Source organism: Dermacentor silvarum, chromosome 2 (assembly GCF_013339745.2).
Source record: "Dermacentor silvarum isolate Dsil-2018 chromosome 2, BIME_Dsil_1.4, whole genome shotgun sequence".
Lineage (NCBI taxonomy): Eukaryota > Metazoa > Arthropoda > Arachnida > Ixodida > Ixodidae > Dermacentor > Dermacentor silvarum.
The window spans coordinates 122,525,973-122,542,834 of NC_051155.1; the positions used below are offsets into that span (position 1 = coordinate 122,525,973).

Here is a 16,862-nt window from a genome sequence, read left to right on the forward strand (position 1 = left end):
GCGAAAACATAATTGCGATGTAGCCGGTGCTCTTCAAGCTCGACAGTTTTGCACCGAGTCAAAACGAAACAACTGTTTGCCGCAACCGCTGCGGAAAAAACCGTGACCGCTATCGGCACGATTACGAACGGCGACTTTGCAGTGCTGAAGGCACGCGCCCGATGCACGCACCGAGTCTGGACGAATTAACTACCATTCACGGCAACAGCTGCAGTCGAAACCGCGGTCGTTATCTATGCGATCATCGATGGCAACTACGCAGTTTTTCAAGGCACGCGGCCAACGCGCATACCGAGTAAAAATGAAACTACTGTTAGCCGCAACCACTGCGGAGAAAACCGCGGCCGCTATCGACGTGATCGTGGATGACGACTACGCAGTTACGAAAGCCCGCGGCCAACGTGGTGTTATACGCGGCGGTAAACGCAAGAATGCAGGCTTTAAAGACACAAATAGGCTCGAAGCGTTCCGCGGTTGCTGTCATTCACGTATGATTTCAACTGATGGCCGTGGCGATGCGGACTCCGCCGCTTCGTTTCGGTTGGACGCTAGCGCCGTTCTTGCTCTTTTGCGTCGCACATTTGCGGCGCTCCTCGCTCACCGAGCTCCGAAAGTAGTCCGGATTAACCGATGTGCGGCCAAATAAGTCCGAATTAACGAGAGTTTGATTGCATTGAATAATGCATACGCCGGCCGGCAGCACGCATCTTGTTGAGAAGCGTGCTCGCTGCCGCCCCTGTCGGCGAGATTTTCCCGCGGAAGCCGCATTATGACCGATATTTCGTCTCACACGGCTGCACTGTAAGCGGTATGCATATACATGGAGTGCTATGGGAAAATTAACGGGAGTCTGAAAAGACTGTACTATATCCGGTCCTGCACTATAAGCGGTTACGTTATAAGTGGTCTATACTGTATAGTACTCGCATAATGAACGCACTTTTTTCCCAAGCAATCCAAACCAAATTTGGGTGGCGTGTTTATTGTGCGAGCTAAATTTTATGGGAACTTTTTCGAAACAGCAAAAATTGAGAAGTAAGAAGGTAATGATTTGATAACTTATCTTTGCAGTAAAAACACACGTATACTATTTGCAAACCGCAACAGTATTTTTATTGTACTTCACTCCACATCGAAGCCACCAGACCTGTCATCCTGGTTACTGGCTGCTTCATCCACATCGTGGATCCACAACAGCTCATTCTCGTAGCTGCTTCCGGCTGTTTGCCGTTATCGCAAGACTCACGTTGAAGCGCTGCTTTTCGGCGCCTCTTGTTTTGACAACCACGATGTGTGCATCTCTTTCCTCGACCGTTCTGCTCACTGGCATGTCGAAGTTTATCGGTGTCTGATCAGCATTCCCGTTTTGTGACCAGATAAACTCTCTGTCCCACAGCAGGCGTATAACTCAACTTGGGGCCCATCGCACACAGCAAAACCAAAGACGGGTGCAAAAGCAAGCAACAGACACACGAATTCAACACTATGCCAGACTAGGCTCACTATGCCAACCAAGTGCCGGCCACCCCTTCTTCACTTAGACTCTCCCGTGCGCCGCGCCTGGCAATGCATTGCGCGCTCACTTTCTGCTATTACATCAGAATAAAGTCCGTAAACTGTGTAAAGTAACTGTTTCAGAGAGCCACTTGTGTTTTTTTTTTTTTTTTTTTTTCTCTCTCTAGAGTGTACGAGGTGCCTTTGTGCCGGTACTGGCAGCAAGGTTGTAATGAGAACAGGCTTAACGTTATCATGGTTGCTCTTTCCGTCAGGCTCCAAGCTACCCTGATAACACGCAGCCAGTTCTTACTGCATGCTTACCGCCAGTGTTCTCATGTCATGGCTTCGCCGTCAGCTTCTCAGTCATCAAACCCATCGCCACTGCCGGTGTGCTGCCACGGCACATTTGCCACTAGCGTGGATGTACTGCCTACAGAAGTTAGCAGCAGAATTTTGTTTACGTGATCTCGGCCTTTCTCAGGTGGCATCATTATTAAGTATTTCCAACACAGCGACCGGCATTGAGATTAAGTGTGCTTGCTTTAAACACATGTGAGAGAGTAAAGGATTGGTCTCTCCGGAAAACTACAGCACGGCCGTTCGATCGTGAGTAGCAAAGTTTTGGATGCGTTCATTACGCGAGGGAAAAAAAAAGAGATTTTTCACGACCAATCTGGGTTCATTACACGAGTGCGTTCATTATGTGAGTAATTACGGTAGATTCATCGTAACACAAGCTCATCTCATGGAATAGGCTACTCGTTCCTTTAAAACCCTGCCTTTTTCAACAAGTTGTTCCTTTAATTTTTCATGATATGAAACAGCAAGCACACCAATGTTCAATTTACAATGAGGCACATTTGGCAGCCCAATGTTTTTTTTTTTTTTTTTCACTTATGTTGACGGGACAGGGCATGCATTTCAATGACGGCACGCATTTCATGTCTTTGCCAGGTGGTCATAGTTGATCCTTCCAAAGAAAATGCCAGGGACATCCTCAAGCTGGCAGAGTCGTTCTACATCCATCGGGCTCCCCTGAGGTACCTGCTTGCTTTTGTGCTTGTAATTTTTAAGCGCAATTTTACTGTGTCGCAGCGGTGTTATGAAACATGGTTACAGTACTGAGCAAGACGAAAACATAAACACAAACTGCTCAGGACGGGCCACGGTGCACAAAGGAAGGTGCTTTGACGGTGCGCCGCCGCAACGGGGAGTGGATATCAAATGGATGTTCACTGCCGCTAGGGGTAGCACCCGTCTTGGTGGCCTGTCGCTTCATTGGTTTCACTAGGGTTTCAATGCGAAATGGAAGTTTGCTCGACAATAACGAGCTGGAAAATATACGTTACGAGCTTTGATCTTCACAAGGATTATTTGCAAGCTTCTATGGAACATGATGCTCACGAGTATGCATTATCTTGTTCGTTTCCTCTGCCACCAGATAATTTTTCTGCCACGGCGGCTTGTGTCGTCTGCTCAAACAGACAGTGCGCAGACTTCTCGTGGGAACGCTCGTCGTGCAGCTGTTCTTACCTTCGTCAGACCTGCTGATATACTCTTTTGTGTCATTGACTGCACTCTAGGCATTGCTTATAGGTGCGCTGCATGGTGGTCTGGTTAAGCCATATGTGATTTCTACCTTTCAATCACATTTGTGATGTTTCTTTTTTCTCATCTCTTCTTGCATATCTGCGCTGATTTGAACAAACATAATGTGGCTCCGTTCCTTGTGAGGGAGTGCTGTGCAAGTAATTAAAGTATATTGCTTTACCCTCATTGACAAATGTGGCGAGAACGACCGAGCGATTACTTAGCACACCTGCCAAAACATGTTATGCCAGTGACGGCTTCGCACCAATGCAGGAAATAAGTGCTTCGTGCCCCAGTGTAACAGTGGCTACGCTTCATGTGATAAAAGTGTAATTTTCTGTCCACCGAAAAAGAAACTTGACTGCAACTGCAGAAGTGTCTGCAAAAACACTTCTGTCCTCATTTTCTTACCAAGACATGGACTGCTGAGCACGGTGGCAAACATTGTGCTAGCATGTACAATTTGGTGAGTATGTTTTGCAGAAGAGGCGCAGTTTCAATGACTTTTATTAACTGCTCAAGTTGCAGTTAAAAAAAGGACTCTGCGACAGGAGAGCCAAAGGACTTACCTCGCAAACAGATTAACTCAAGCAAATGTACTCTGCGAATGTACGTCTCCTCTTCCAGTTAGATGTGTTACAGATGACAGCAGACAGTGTGCTTGCAAGTTCACAAGACAACACGAAAGGTGTCCCTGGTCTGTCTTGTGAAAGTGGTATTAAACTTAAGAGTTCTGAATTCACTTTTTCAATGTCTATTCCTTGCTGCTTTGCTGTCATTCACCATTAAAACACACACTTGCTGACATTCAAGAATACAATGTACTGGCAGTCAGCAGTCACCACAAATTAAACGAGCTTCAAAAGCATCAAACAATCATTTAAAAGTAGTGTTTGCCCCAAAACTTCAGCTCAACACATTAAGATCAATAGAAAATGCTGCCTGCACCAGCGCGAAAGAGACCACGTAAATTCATGCCGACAAGAAAAAATACGTCGGCACTCGCTAAACGCCAACGATAGATGTACGAGATGCTTCTATTGCTGCTGAAAATGATACTGAGCACCAAAACTTAAATAAATTCTAAGACGGCACACGCCAAGCTGACGCTCCCATTAAAGCCCCACCAAAAACAGCACAGTAACGGGCCACCAAGACATGTGCTGCCCTTTGTGGTGGGGCTTGGCATTACCAAACATTTGTTGGATACGTCGCCCGTGCTCGTCGGAGCACCTGTCCTTCTTACACCATGGGACGGGCGCTACACATCTACTGGCTTTACTGCATCACTGTTTACATGCATGTTCATGTTGTATGCTCAGGGCTGTGGCTCCTGAACCAGACGGCCAGCTGATGCTCCCATATACGGACATCAGGCAGACAAGCGGACAGCTGCACCTTTATTCCATCGTGTTGAGGCACTAACTGCCATGGCTGAACGGCACATTGCTCTAGGGCAGGCCCAGCGTCGTTGCACAATGGGCTCAAGCCCCAGAGCACAATGTTTGTAGTGTGCTCCCCACAGTGTTAGTCTTAGTCTTGCTTAGTGCTCTAACCATATTTCACAATGCCAGTAACCACTTAGCCCAGCTTTCAACATCTGTGATGCACAGTGCATATCATGAAATTTTACTGCAGCTCACTGTGCCCTCTCGTTCTACAGGGTAGGCCTGGTGTTTGCCGTGAACCCCAACATGTCCGTGACAGGAAACGAGGATGCGGGTGTGGCCATGCTGAATGCCTTCAACTTTATCAGCCAGAACACCGTGCCTTACGATGGACTGTCCTTCATTACTGATGTGAGGGTTTTACGTCTTCTGTGTGTCTGTATTTACTTTAGCATCTGTTCTTGTACACTTTCTGAACTGTCCCATCAGTTGTAGCATGCTTTTGAAATGGATTATCTGTCCAACAGCTTAAGCAAAACCTGAGCACTTCTTCAAGCAGCTTCTGCAGCGATGGTTTACAATAACGAATCTGTCGGGGAACCTGACACATAAAATAAATGGAGGATTCAAGGCTAGTATCACATAAGATGGTAGGGATTAAAACTAATGGCGACTACACATTAGATTTGTTGGCTGTAATACACACACACACTTACACACATGCAGGTGCATGCACACACACAGACGTGCATGAACACATACTGAGAGGAGAGAAAAATTTATAAAACAGCCTTCATAGCTTAGTGTCTTCATCATTCATGAAGTTTGATTTGTATAAGGTATGGCTTGTATATGATATGAGCATGTACTGGGTAAATGACGCTCAACCTGTTGTTATCATGCAGCTTCTACAAAAGTATATTAGGAAGAGTGACTGCATTGCATTTCCTGTTAATGTCTTACCAGAGTCCTTACCAGAACTCCTGAAGTTACTTGGGGTCACTGTTTGATAAGCACTACTTTTGAGAGGTTTATTATTGTGCAGATGCTCATATTACACTATGATAATATTGTTTGCATAAGCTAAGTGGGAGAGTGTTTGAGGGGACTGTATGTTTTTGTATTGACTTCCGTGGTTCTTGCAAGCCTGTCTTCATGTGTTGAACAATATCTGATAATATTCTACTCATTGCTGTGCATAGCACATGAATGTAAAGTTTGCAATAAGTTCGTAATAAACTCAAACCAGGATATCGAACTGAGGTACAGTTGACTTCCGTTGATTTGACCCTGATGGGACCAGTGAAATTGACTGAATTATCTGACAGGTCAAATTAAACAATATATGCAGAAATATTGCCAAACAAACCGCTGATTCATTTGGCAATATTTGCCTGATTTTAACATTCCCTCAAATCATATGCACAGCTTCGTTCTATGTGTCCAAACTAGAAAGGTTAGTGTAGAAATGACATAAAAGCTCCTAAATAAAAAAATAAAAATTAACGTCCACTTGGTTTTGAGCAAAAAAAATGAACAAGGGTCTAATATGTGTAAAGGTCAGCTTCACTGCAATGCAGCTGTGTTATGTGGTAAAGCATTTGAATAGCGCAAATGTCGTTTTGGTTTCATATGCGATTGCACAACACAGGTAATTTACGGCCAAATTTTCTTGGAAAACAAAACATGCGCATTACAGTCAAGTAAATACTGTAATCGGTAGGGATGTGTGAATATCGAATAGTAGATTTCAAATCAAATTGGAATTGAATCAAGAAAAAAACAAGCCGAATATCGAATCTTGTATCAGAAAATTTTAAATGAAGTTTAAGGCTTGCAAATTTCGGGCAAGAAAATCTGGCGCTGCACGTGCTTTGAAGTACTGTATGCCAGCACTGCATAACAAAAATGTAGCAAGCTATCAGTAATTCGGGTACATAGAGACCTGTTAAATACATACCTGGGTACATACCTGTTAAATAGAATCGAGTGTCTCTTCTTCCCCTCTGAAGCTAAAGAATTGGTGTTGTTACATACTGAATGCCAATGATGCTCTCCATTTAATAGTGGACCTGTGTTCTATGGCAATCTTTTATTGCGTAGAAAGTTTTGCTTTCCAGTTTTCCTCCAAAATACAGCAGGGTTTTTCCATCATTATGGTAAGTGGGTTATCGTAAGGCCTATTTGCACAACAGACGACTTGATCACTTCTCCAGACATAGCCATCATTGATGCTGTGCCAGTCAACCGTAAAGAGTCATCGGGGTCAGCGGCAAAGAGCAGCTGCTTTTTCATTGTCAGATTTGGCCTGATTTGCCACATGTCGAAGATTCCTAAATCGAGAGTAATCGCAAGTTTGTGTGATGCCCCATCTTTCCACATCCATCTGCCGTCTACGCAAATGTGTACAGCTGGGTGGTCAGCGCACTAGCCACACGGCACTTTTGCACCCGCCATGTAAATCCGAAGCTAGTATTGTGACGGGTTGCTCGATGCAACAAAAGGACACCTGTGCGTCTACGAACAATGTCAGAAACAAGAGGCCGCCGTAAGGTGTGTCGCAAAGAGGCGGCCGTCCGTGAACAACTTTGTTTCTATCCCTTACGCTCGCTTTCATTTGTGAGATGGTTTGGCGGCTTTCTGAGTGTCATGCGGCTACTGCAAATAGATCTGTGTCGATTCGGCACCAAAGCGTAATTTTAGTCACCAACGCCTGATGAAGCAGCGCCGATTTAGCCTAATGGCCTAGGCAATGTGGTGTTGACGAAAATTTGCTGTTGGCCAATGTGGTAACGGGCCACAAACAATTGAAGAAATTGGAACCCAACACAACTACCTGGTTGAATAGTTGCCATTGTATAAAAATCAATCAGATTGGCATTTAGACGGCATATTGTACGACTATAAGCGAGCCAGGCACGTTCACACGCGATTTGCAGTCTGAGTGTGCTGATGGCAACAAAGCACATACAGTAGAACAACGCTGTTAAGTTCCCAGGTGCTACGTTTTCCCGGCTGTTACATCGTTTTCGGCCGGTCCTGGCACAGCTCCCATAGAACCCAATGCATTGGTAACCCCGCTGTTACGTCGCAATTGTGGGACCGTTCCCGCATCATACGTTGCGAACTGCCACCGCGCGCCGGCCCGAGTGGCCATTTTGACTTTTCATGTTGCTTGGCTTGGTTGCTTGACGATGGCATTGGCCGCCCAAAGTGCCGGGGGCGACATGACGTATTTTCGGTTTCCGCCAGTAAAAGTATGGCCCTTGAGGTGCGTATTTGCTATCTAAAGTTGGTGTCCTATGACGCGTTGCGGTCCTAAAATTGGTTTTGGCTCATAGATGTTCCGTATAAAGTCCAAGGGCGATAACGCCATCCCCGCGCGTCGTATGCTGTATGTATGCGCGGGGAGCCGACGACTGCGTCTAAATCTCGCGCGCGAAAGAAAGAAAAGCAGGGAGGAAGCGCGCCTTCTTCTGTTGTGCTCGAGGCACCGGCGAGGGAGCGAGGGGGGAGGGATAGCGGGCAGCGTTGTGCTCTTAACTGCATACTGCTTGGTGGCGCGCGGTCGCGAGGGCCGTATCTTGAAAGCGATCTGCCTTGGGGGCAGAGTCTAGGCAGTGTAGGTGCATCGGCGGTTCGTAGCTTTGTGCGTGCTGTGTGTTCTTGGCGCTCAGTTTGCGTTGAAGCGATAGACAACAGCACGAAGGTCACTTCGCTCGCTTCTGCAGCGGCGCTTAAATTCCTCACGCCAGCGTTTGACAGCGCGTGTCCCCGCTCATCGAGTGTGATGTGTTCATGTTTGCCTGTGGGCGCTGACACCATGCTTGTTAATGTAGTTAATAAGCGAATGTTTACACGTTTATACGGACCATAAAACTACTATTCTTACTTTGTATAGCTGTCTACTAATTTGTTATGGCAATCGATACTTCGACTGTCGGGCGAAACTACGACTTTTTTTCACACGTAGGAATTAAAATAACATTGTGTGCAGTTCAACACTACTCCCATTTCTCAATTTTTCCGTTTTCCTTCTGAATAAAAATGCGCAACAAGCACTTCGTCATACGTGAGGTGCACTCTAGTCTCGCATCTGAGCGACACATGCTTTTAATTAGTACACTGCATTGTAATTAGTACTGTACTGTGTCCAAAAAATAAGTAAATATTTGTGCATTTGACATGCTCTTGGAGAAGCAAATGAGCAAATTACTCGCTTTTCATGATCGCGGGAAACTGTGCAAGATGTGTGGAGGTTTCAGATAAGCTTCAAGTAGGCATATTTTATATTTCGAATTATCAATATACAGTGGAATCTCGTTGATACGATTCTGCATAACACGTTTTTCGGGATAATACTTTTCTTTTTCTTTTCCCAACAGTACAGTTTGGTTGGATAATGTACGTTCAATAGTAAGATTTTCAGATGATGCGGTTTATTTTCTGGTTCCCGTTAAAATTGTATCAGCGAGATTTGACTGTATTGAACTATTTTACGATCCCCTTTGAGTTTGACATATCCGGGTTCGACTGTAGTTCAATGTTCATTGAGTGTTAAACTTATAAATCTCTTCATGCAGGTATATGCAGTAACCAAAGGTGGACCCGTTACTACAGAGACAGTCATCGCTCAGTTCAAGCTCAAGTTTCCTGGAGAGGACCTGGAGATGGTTTTTGGGGATGACTCAGACTATGACACTGGACGCAAGGTGTGACAGAGAGCTATTCTTTTCTTCTTCTTTTTTCTCCGTGTTTTGCTTTTCTGTAGGTTTCATATTCTCTCACCCATCCGCATTTCAGCTTGCTTGGGAGTTTATCAACAAGACAGGCATCACCGGCACTCCACAGGCTCTCCTGAATGGCGTCTTGTTGAAGCAAAGTCATGTGAGTGGACACTTCATTCATGCAATATGTGCTATTATCAGTGTGGAATATTTAAAAATGTGCAACATGACATATCTCTCTGAAATCATGTGAAGTCATGGGAAACGAAAGGGGAAATTGTCTGTTTTTTGTTGATCTAAAGAATTAATTTATGTATGAGACAATCGTTTGTATTGAGAAGAGAATGACGCAATGATATTGCATTGATCCCTCCCACCTCCCCAGGTAACGCCCTCTAGGGCCTTTAGGATACCTAAATGAATAAATTAGTCTTAAGTTTGTTATAAAGACTCGCAACCACAATTGACGGAGCTGATCAGGCTGTCGATGTTTGCAATGCAAGTGCACCGTTATTATAGCTAAATCCATTTTGCATCCCTTCTGTGCTGAGGCAGAAATTAGTGGTGACATGATAATGACTCAGTTGTTCTAAAATTTCACCCAGAGGATGCGTATGCATTAGTACTGTGTAAAAAGATAAATAAATAAATAAATAAAAAAGCATGAGTTTGCAACTTTGCATCGTTTTACAGAAAATTACATTAAAAAATGGTTGTGCAGTTCCCATGTGGAGCCTACAGTCCATCATTATGTCAGTTTTCATGCAGCAATGTACGGTGCACAATGTCCCACATGTGCTTTCACTCTGTTTCCATGAGCAGTTTTCTGGGCTCTCAGGTGCTGTTGTGTGAATCGATGCTGTATAGACGGCTTCACTGTAACTTACCAGCTTCATCGTTTGTGACATACTTTTTTTTGTTTACTTGCAGTTAAATGCCGACATGTTCGAGGAAGGTGTCCTGACTGAAATCATGAAGCAGACTCCCATGATCCAGAAAAGTGTCTACAAGGTCAGTTGGTGTATCCCAAGTCCCAGAATCATTTGCCTGCTCCTGTTTGTTTGCACGTTTCTGTTTTTTATGCAAGTGTTGGCTCCAACTGGGTACATACTGTGTCACAATTCTCAGTTCTGTACTTTTTATGCAAAGAGCTAGCTCCAACTGGGTACATACTGTGTCACACTTCTGAGCTCTTTACCTTTTATGCAAAGTGTTAGCTCCAACAAGGTACATACTGTGTCACACTTCTCAGCTCTTTACCTTTTATGCAAAGTGTTAGCTCCAACAAGGTACATACTGCGTCACACTTCTCAGCTCTGTACTTGTAATAGTTGTGTTGACAGAAGCGAAAAGATAGTGGAGTATAGTTGTTCGGGGTTTGAGCTCCACTCCCTTATAAATTCTTAAGTTACTATGTTGTCATGGTGTGTCATAGTGAAGAATGAGGAACAGTACCAAATATAACCAGTAGAGAACAAGTATTAATTTGGCAAACTTGTGCCAATTAGGCGAGCAACACTAGTAGCAGGCACAGTCTGCAACTGTTGAATCAGAACTGAACTGAAGAGGCTCTTGGCCGGCCACTATTTATACGTGACACAGAAAGTTCTCAACCCACCTATAGCACAGTGATTGTGAAGGAGCTGGAAGCGTTGCATTCAAGACGCACTGAGAGAAGGAGATAGCAGCACAGGCAACATGACAACTCACACTTCTAAACAAGAAGCTATAGACTGCACATCAGGGGTGACAAGAAAAAGTAAAGCAAACACATCATGTGGGGGTATGTTTGCATGTGTTGGATGAGCATGCTAGAACTCATCCTCCCCCATATCCCCTCGAAGTAACGTGACTTCACCACTCTCTTACAAGCTGTAGCGTGCATTGCAACACAAATTGGCCCATAGTGATGTCAGGGTATATCTTGGATGATTGTCAGAGGTGCTCAGACTGGCATGATACTTTTGCAACTTTTGAGCTAACTTGGGCAGCCTGATCAAGCTGACAAGTCTGTCTGATCATTCTGCCAGACAGTGGGGACTGGTTTCCCTGCCAGATCAGACTGGGCTATTAGTGTGATTGGCACAATGTGCTGCCTGCCTGGATGGACGTGTCATGGAACTGGCATTTGCAGGGGGAGTTGAACGACTCCAAAGATGTGCTGGACTTCTTGATGGAACAGCCAAACATCATGCCTCGGCTGAACCAGCGAGTTCTTGCACCAGGCACCAACTTCCTGGATCTCACTGGGCGAGTCGGTCAGTTCAAGCTTTTACTTCTTGCATCCCAGTGGTAGTGCCTTGGCCTTACTTGATGGATTACATGACAGTCGTTTACTCTGTTTACCCGAACCCGACGCACCCCGAATCTAACACACACACAGTTTTTGTGAGTTGAAAGTAAGAAAATAATTTTCACTCTAAACTAACATGCACCCAGTTTTATTACAAGGAAAAGGCAGCATGCCTGCAATTTTTGCAATCTGAAAAAAAAAAGTGCAACCTTTAAAATTGGCAGTGGAGGAAGAGAAGTGTGGTACCCAGCCGCTGCATGCCAAGGCCTTTTTCCATGTATTTGTTTCCTTTTGGAGAAGCTTGCAGACGTGGCATTTTGTCGTTTTACGTTACTTCCATGCTTTCTGGTTTTCCAACTCTCGTGCTCATGATTGCTGAGGCTCCATCCACTTGCTGATTCCGCTTGGGCAAAAATGTAGATGGAGGGTCCTTTACTGTCACTTGTGTGCTGCGTACAAATAAATGAAATTCATGATTCGCTTGTTAAATGATGTCTATGCCTGCTTTGCATTATGCTGCGTAAACACTGATTACTCTCTTGTTTAAAATTGCAGTTGTAGGGCTGACTCCTGACGACTTTGCATCGCTTTCACCTCCAGACATGGGAGCTACGTTTGCTTCGCAGGTTCTATACGTACTGCCCAAAGGTGAGACTCCTTCACACTTAAAAAGCCAGCTGCTTTTCTTATACAAGAACTGTATTGGGCTCCTAACTCGTTTGGCAATGTCTGGGTAGCCTGTTTGGCAATGTCTGGGTAGCCTGTTTGGCAATGTCTGTCGTAGCATGTTGTGCAGCTTTCCTAAAAATAAAAATGCTGCTGTCCCACGAGCTAATCACAGCACAATACATACACCTGTGAGCAAAAGTATGTGGACCAGAGGCTTGCTGAAGAAAACTTAATTTATCAGTAATTCAGACAAAATTGATGAGGGCGCTGGAAAGCTTACTCTGCCAATTTTGGAGCGCAGTCCTCAATTTCAAGTTATATTCATAGGTGTAGAAGAAAACCAGCTTTGTCACGGAATCTCTAGTCTAGACTTTTGCTTAGGGTGGAGTACAGGCACACAATTCAACCTCGATATAACAAACATGGATGTAACAAATTATTGGGTATAACGAAGTAAACATAAAATTTGGTTGGTCATGCTTTATTTCAGTGGAGTATTTTCCTACTATAATGAAATCGAAAATGTGGAATCTGACATGGTATCGGTTATAGTGAAGCAAATTTTTGTTTGCACATGCCTCATAATATAAATTCTGGTAGCAAAAATGACGAATACAGACGCTGACCGATTTTTCGAATGCCTGATTTTTAGAACTTGCATGATTCATGCGGCACCGCCACCTACCCCTAGCACCAATATACAGTGAAATCAAGAGAATTTTAAATCTTTTAATTCGAATTGGCACATAGTTTGAACTACTTTATTGATCCCAACTTTGTCCTATGTATTTGAATAGGGAAAAACTCGTGAATTTGGACACCAAAAACATTGCAATGGTTATTTCAATTAAAATTTCTCACTCCCATGAACCACTTTTGGACAAACTCGAGCCAAACGCGAAGGTTCTATGTGTTGCTAGCTGCCGTAATGTCTCATGCTGTAAAAATAGCAATTAAAATCACGTGGGGAGCCGAGACTGAATTGAAGCAAGCAGAGCTTCACGGCAGCGCGGCACGCGCAGCTAGTGTTTCAGGCATGAACCGTGCGTGCGATGTCACAAACATGGTGGCCAAGAACAAAGTGGCTGCCATGTCAAGTGGCACGAAACCACAACTTTGGCTGTCAACAGCCAACAAAGTGGTGCTGGTTAAGCCTAGCAGCCTAAGCAGTGAGGCCGGCAGAAAGGCTAGCGACACAGCATCAGGGTAATCAACTCAATCTGGAATGTTCGACCGTGCAGCAGCGACCATTCTTGATCGCGTTTGAAAATTTTGATTCGGATCAAACCTCCGCTGCCCTGCTCTCGCAACACAAATCGTGGAATCAAGATACCACACAGTGCGGTCTGCTGTTTTCGTTTGACAAATGGGCTACCTAATCATATGCCTGTGCTAAAGTGCTCAACTGCTTGTAACTTGCTACTACAGAAATGTTACCGATCAAGCGCGCAATGTCAAACAGACACGATAAAGCTTAAAATGCGTCGCACACGCAAATCAACATACGCTCAGGGGATCATTCAAGGCATGTCGAAGTAGAGCTGCAGCGATCCGTCGTCACAAGCAAGCTGCCATGACTGAGCTATAAGGTGAAGCAACAACGCTACCACAAATTAGAGCAAGCATTCAGGAAAACATCAAACTTTCGCATTACAACATTTGATTCTGCGAATGGCGGTTATCCATGCCTGCCTGCTTTCCTTTTCATATCATTTACCTGGAAAACTGTTGAAATTGAGAGGTGGCTGCAGGCCCCAGGTGTTTTTATCACTGTTGTGGCAGTTCACCACGTAACAGTACCGGGCTGGGCTCCTTGGCTGCCCAACCATCGAGCCATCGCAAAACAACAGCAATGCGAGGAGAAATTTTATGAACGTCGCAGACATTGTGATCGCATCACGGGTTCCGGCAACCTGATAAATGGTGACGCGGCTCTCCACTAGGGGAAGGAGTGGCGCTGGTGTCTGTCAGCAAACTTTATGTCGGGAGCCTTATAGGCAATTGAGTATAAGATCAGGCCTACAGGCTAGACTGACAGCTGTAGTAGCATTGTACAGATCCACGTGTGGTCCCCTCCGTGACCAATAAGCCTGTCGGCAGCGTGCGCATTTTACGTTTGCACTTGTAGGGCATTATTAGCGATTGAGCGTGAGATCAGACAAATGGCTTTATGCAAACTTTGCAGCACATTTATGGCTTAATTAAAGACGTTTTGAGCTTGCCTAAAATCAGAACTGAAAGAAATCATAACTTCTATGTGCTGGGTAAAATTATTTCACATTTTGATGAAGGAAATGTTCCAAGGTGCCTGCAATATTCTGTGCAGCAAAACAGTCTAGTCATGTGCTCATTTTCATTTTCAATGACTGTAAAGCTTACAATGTGTAGACCACGTAACGGAAACAAATAATCAAAACACCTGTCGTGCCTTGCATATTTTGCTCTGAACTCGTGAAGACCGGACTAGGTACTACCCGCTGACTGCCTGGGTGGCAGGAGACTTTGAGACACCAGAAGGGCGGCACCTACTGCGCAGTGCCATGGAACATCTGGTGAGTTGGAGCACATGTATGTATATGCATACAGACTACCAACGACCTTTATTATTTTCAAAATTTTATAGTTGGAAAGTATGTTATGTGTCTCTAGCACAGTACACGTTGAACCATAATATCTCTTTGACATGTTGCATTTGTTTAGTCTGGTTTTTTCTTTGATGCAGTACAGGTGCTAAGTAGAACAGCTGTATATTACATCTTTTCTTTTCAGAGCTCTGGTTCCCCTTTCAAGGCTGTAAAGTAGGCTAGTTTTATTTGTAAGGTAGAGTTGTATGCACAAAAGTGCTGTAAATAACTGCATTGACATGCATTCATACTTTAGGCTGTTTAAATTAGTTTGTTCAAATACAGCGAGGCAAATATTAGCATCATTGGAATTGCCTAGAGGTGTTGAGGAAATTTGTTGTGTACACATGATGGTTATTGCTTGCATCGGTGTTCAGCTATACTTACTTGCACCTGCACCTAGTGCACGTCAAAGGACTGCAAGATTCTTTCAGCTCTTGCACATCTGTAGTCCCCATACCCACTGCACTTTTCATAAATGAAGTGGCAGTTACTGAACATGCTCGTTTATTAGCTGTATTATATGCTGCCTATGTGCTTCAGCATGCAGTGCCAAGCTTGATCAGTTCTGTCTCGCCGCCTTGCTTTCAGCACTGTTCCAGCTCCTAGGTCAGTGAACAGAGGCTTCACCTCTTGATCAACGTGTTGTCGTCTTCCCTTAGTCTTGCTGATCAGCGCTGCTTGCACAATATGTACATGTCTTGCTTCTTGCTAGTCATTGTATGAGCTCGATTCTAACGTGCACCAGTTGACAGATGCCTGGCTAGCAAGCTTGAAGAAAGCCAGAATGCTGCAGTCAAACTTTGACATCTCAAAGTTGCAGTGCCACTTAGGCATTTCAGAACCCTCAAATTCATAACATTCCTGCTTTTTAACATTTTTTTTTAGAGCGCAGCTCTTAATGGCCCGTTCCTGCGGCAAGTGGCGGCGGCATAACCGAGCAAACGAGCACAACAGCGAAGGATGAAATAGAAAAGCGCAGTGCCGACAATCGCTACGAGATGGCACCAGAGTATCGCGCATCGTTTGTTCCCTTTATCTTTCTTCCGTCACTGCGTTTCATCAGCTGACAAAGGTTAAACGTTATCCCTAGATGCACGACGCGCCTGCATGTATCAGAAGTTTCTCGAATGTTATCGATACTTCTATGCGTTGGCTTTTGTCACAAAAGCTTTTTGTAATCTGATTGTATGCGCAGTGCGAATTGTGTAGTGCTTTCTGGATGCCACGTGGCCACCAGCGATTACTCTGGAACCTTCAACGAGTCATGTATAAAAGCCGATGCGCTTGACCCGCAGATCAGATTTTTGACGATTGCCGACTCTGCTCGCTGCTATCGTGGTGCTTGAGTGTTACTTGTTTTGCTACACTTTGCTCCGTCTGCAACGTGCCGCATGAGACAGATTGTCCGCGCCGGCCAATAAATTGTGAAATGAAAACCCATATAGAGCTGCGCTAAAATTTCACATTAGCGAGTATCGTAATCGTCAATGATTTTTTTTTTTTTTTTGACCTGGGGTAGTCATTTATGGTTTACCATTTGCCCTCAAAAGTGCGCTGCAGCTGGTCTCCAACCCTCCACGTGAAAATTTTCCTGATATCTTGAATGAACATGGAAAGAAGCCGTTGCATTGAATGAGCAGTAAACAATAAGCATGCTGCAGTAAGGCATGCGCAGCGAGTAGTGCCCTTAAAACTTGATTCGGGTGTCCAAGACAAAAACTAGCTGCACAAATGGGCACACAAAGCTTAGAGAACTGTTGCAGTGGCAAGTCAAATCACCAAAAGCTGCGTATCGAGAATTTCTGTTGGGACAATGTGGGCGGTGCTGGAGAGAGGTGCAATGAAGAGGTGCTGTGAAGAAGTAGATAATTGAGTGCATCGAAAAATTGGGCAGCGAGAAAATTGGTCGACAACCATGCTGACCGTACCTGGGAATTTTAATATGTGCACGTCAGAATCAAGGTAATACAGAGCTGTGCATGATAACTTTCGCTTAATTTGCTCCATATTACTAGGTGGTGGAACCTCAGCTGTTTGCATCCCTTCGAAATTAGTGTCTCACCGCTTCATG

The 16,862-nt window shown here is 44.6% G+C and overlaps 1 protein-coding gene across 1 annotated transcript in view; it reads left to right on the forward strand.

Annotated features, from left to right (window-relative positions):
* Positions 1 to 16,862, forward strand: part of LOC119441725 (UDP-glucose:glycoprotein glucosyltransferase 1-like) — a 196,616-nt gene that overhangs the window by 122,596 nt on the left and 57,158 nt on the right. The window contains 8 exon segments of the mRNA XM_037706328.2: positions 2,452 to 2,537; positions 4,751 to 4,886; positions 9,059 to 9,187; positions 9,279 to 9,362; positions 10,133 to 10,213; positions 11,337 to 11,460; positions 12,051 to 12,143; positions 14,622 to 14,716. Coding sequence (XP_037562256.1) covers positions 2,452 to 2,537; positions 4,751 to 4,886; positions 9,059 to 9,187; positions 9,279 to 9,362; positions 10,133 to 10,213; positions 11,337 to 11,460; positions 12,051 to 12,143; positions 14,622 to 14,716 — 828 coding nt within the window.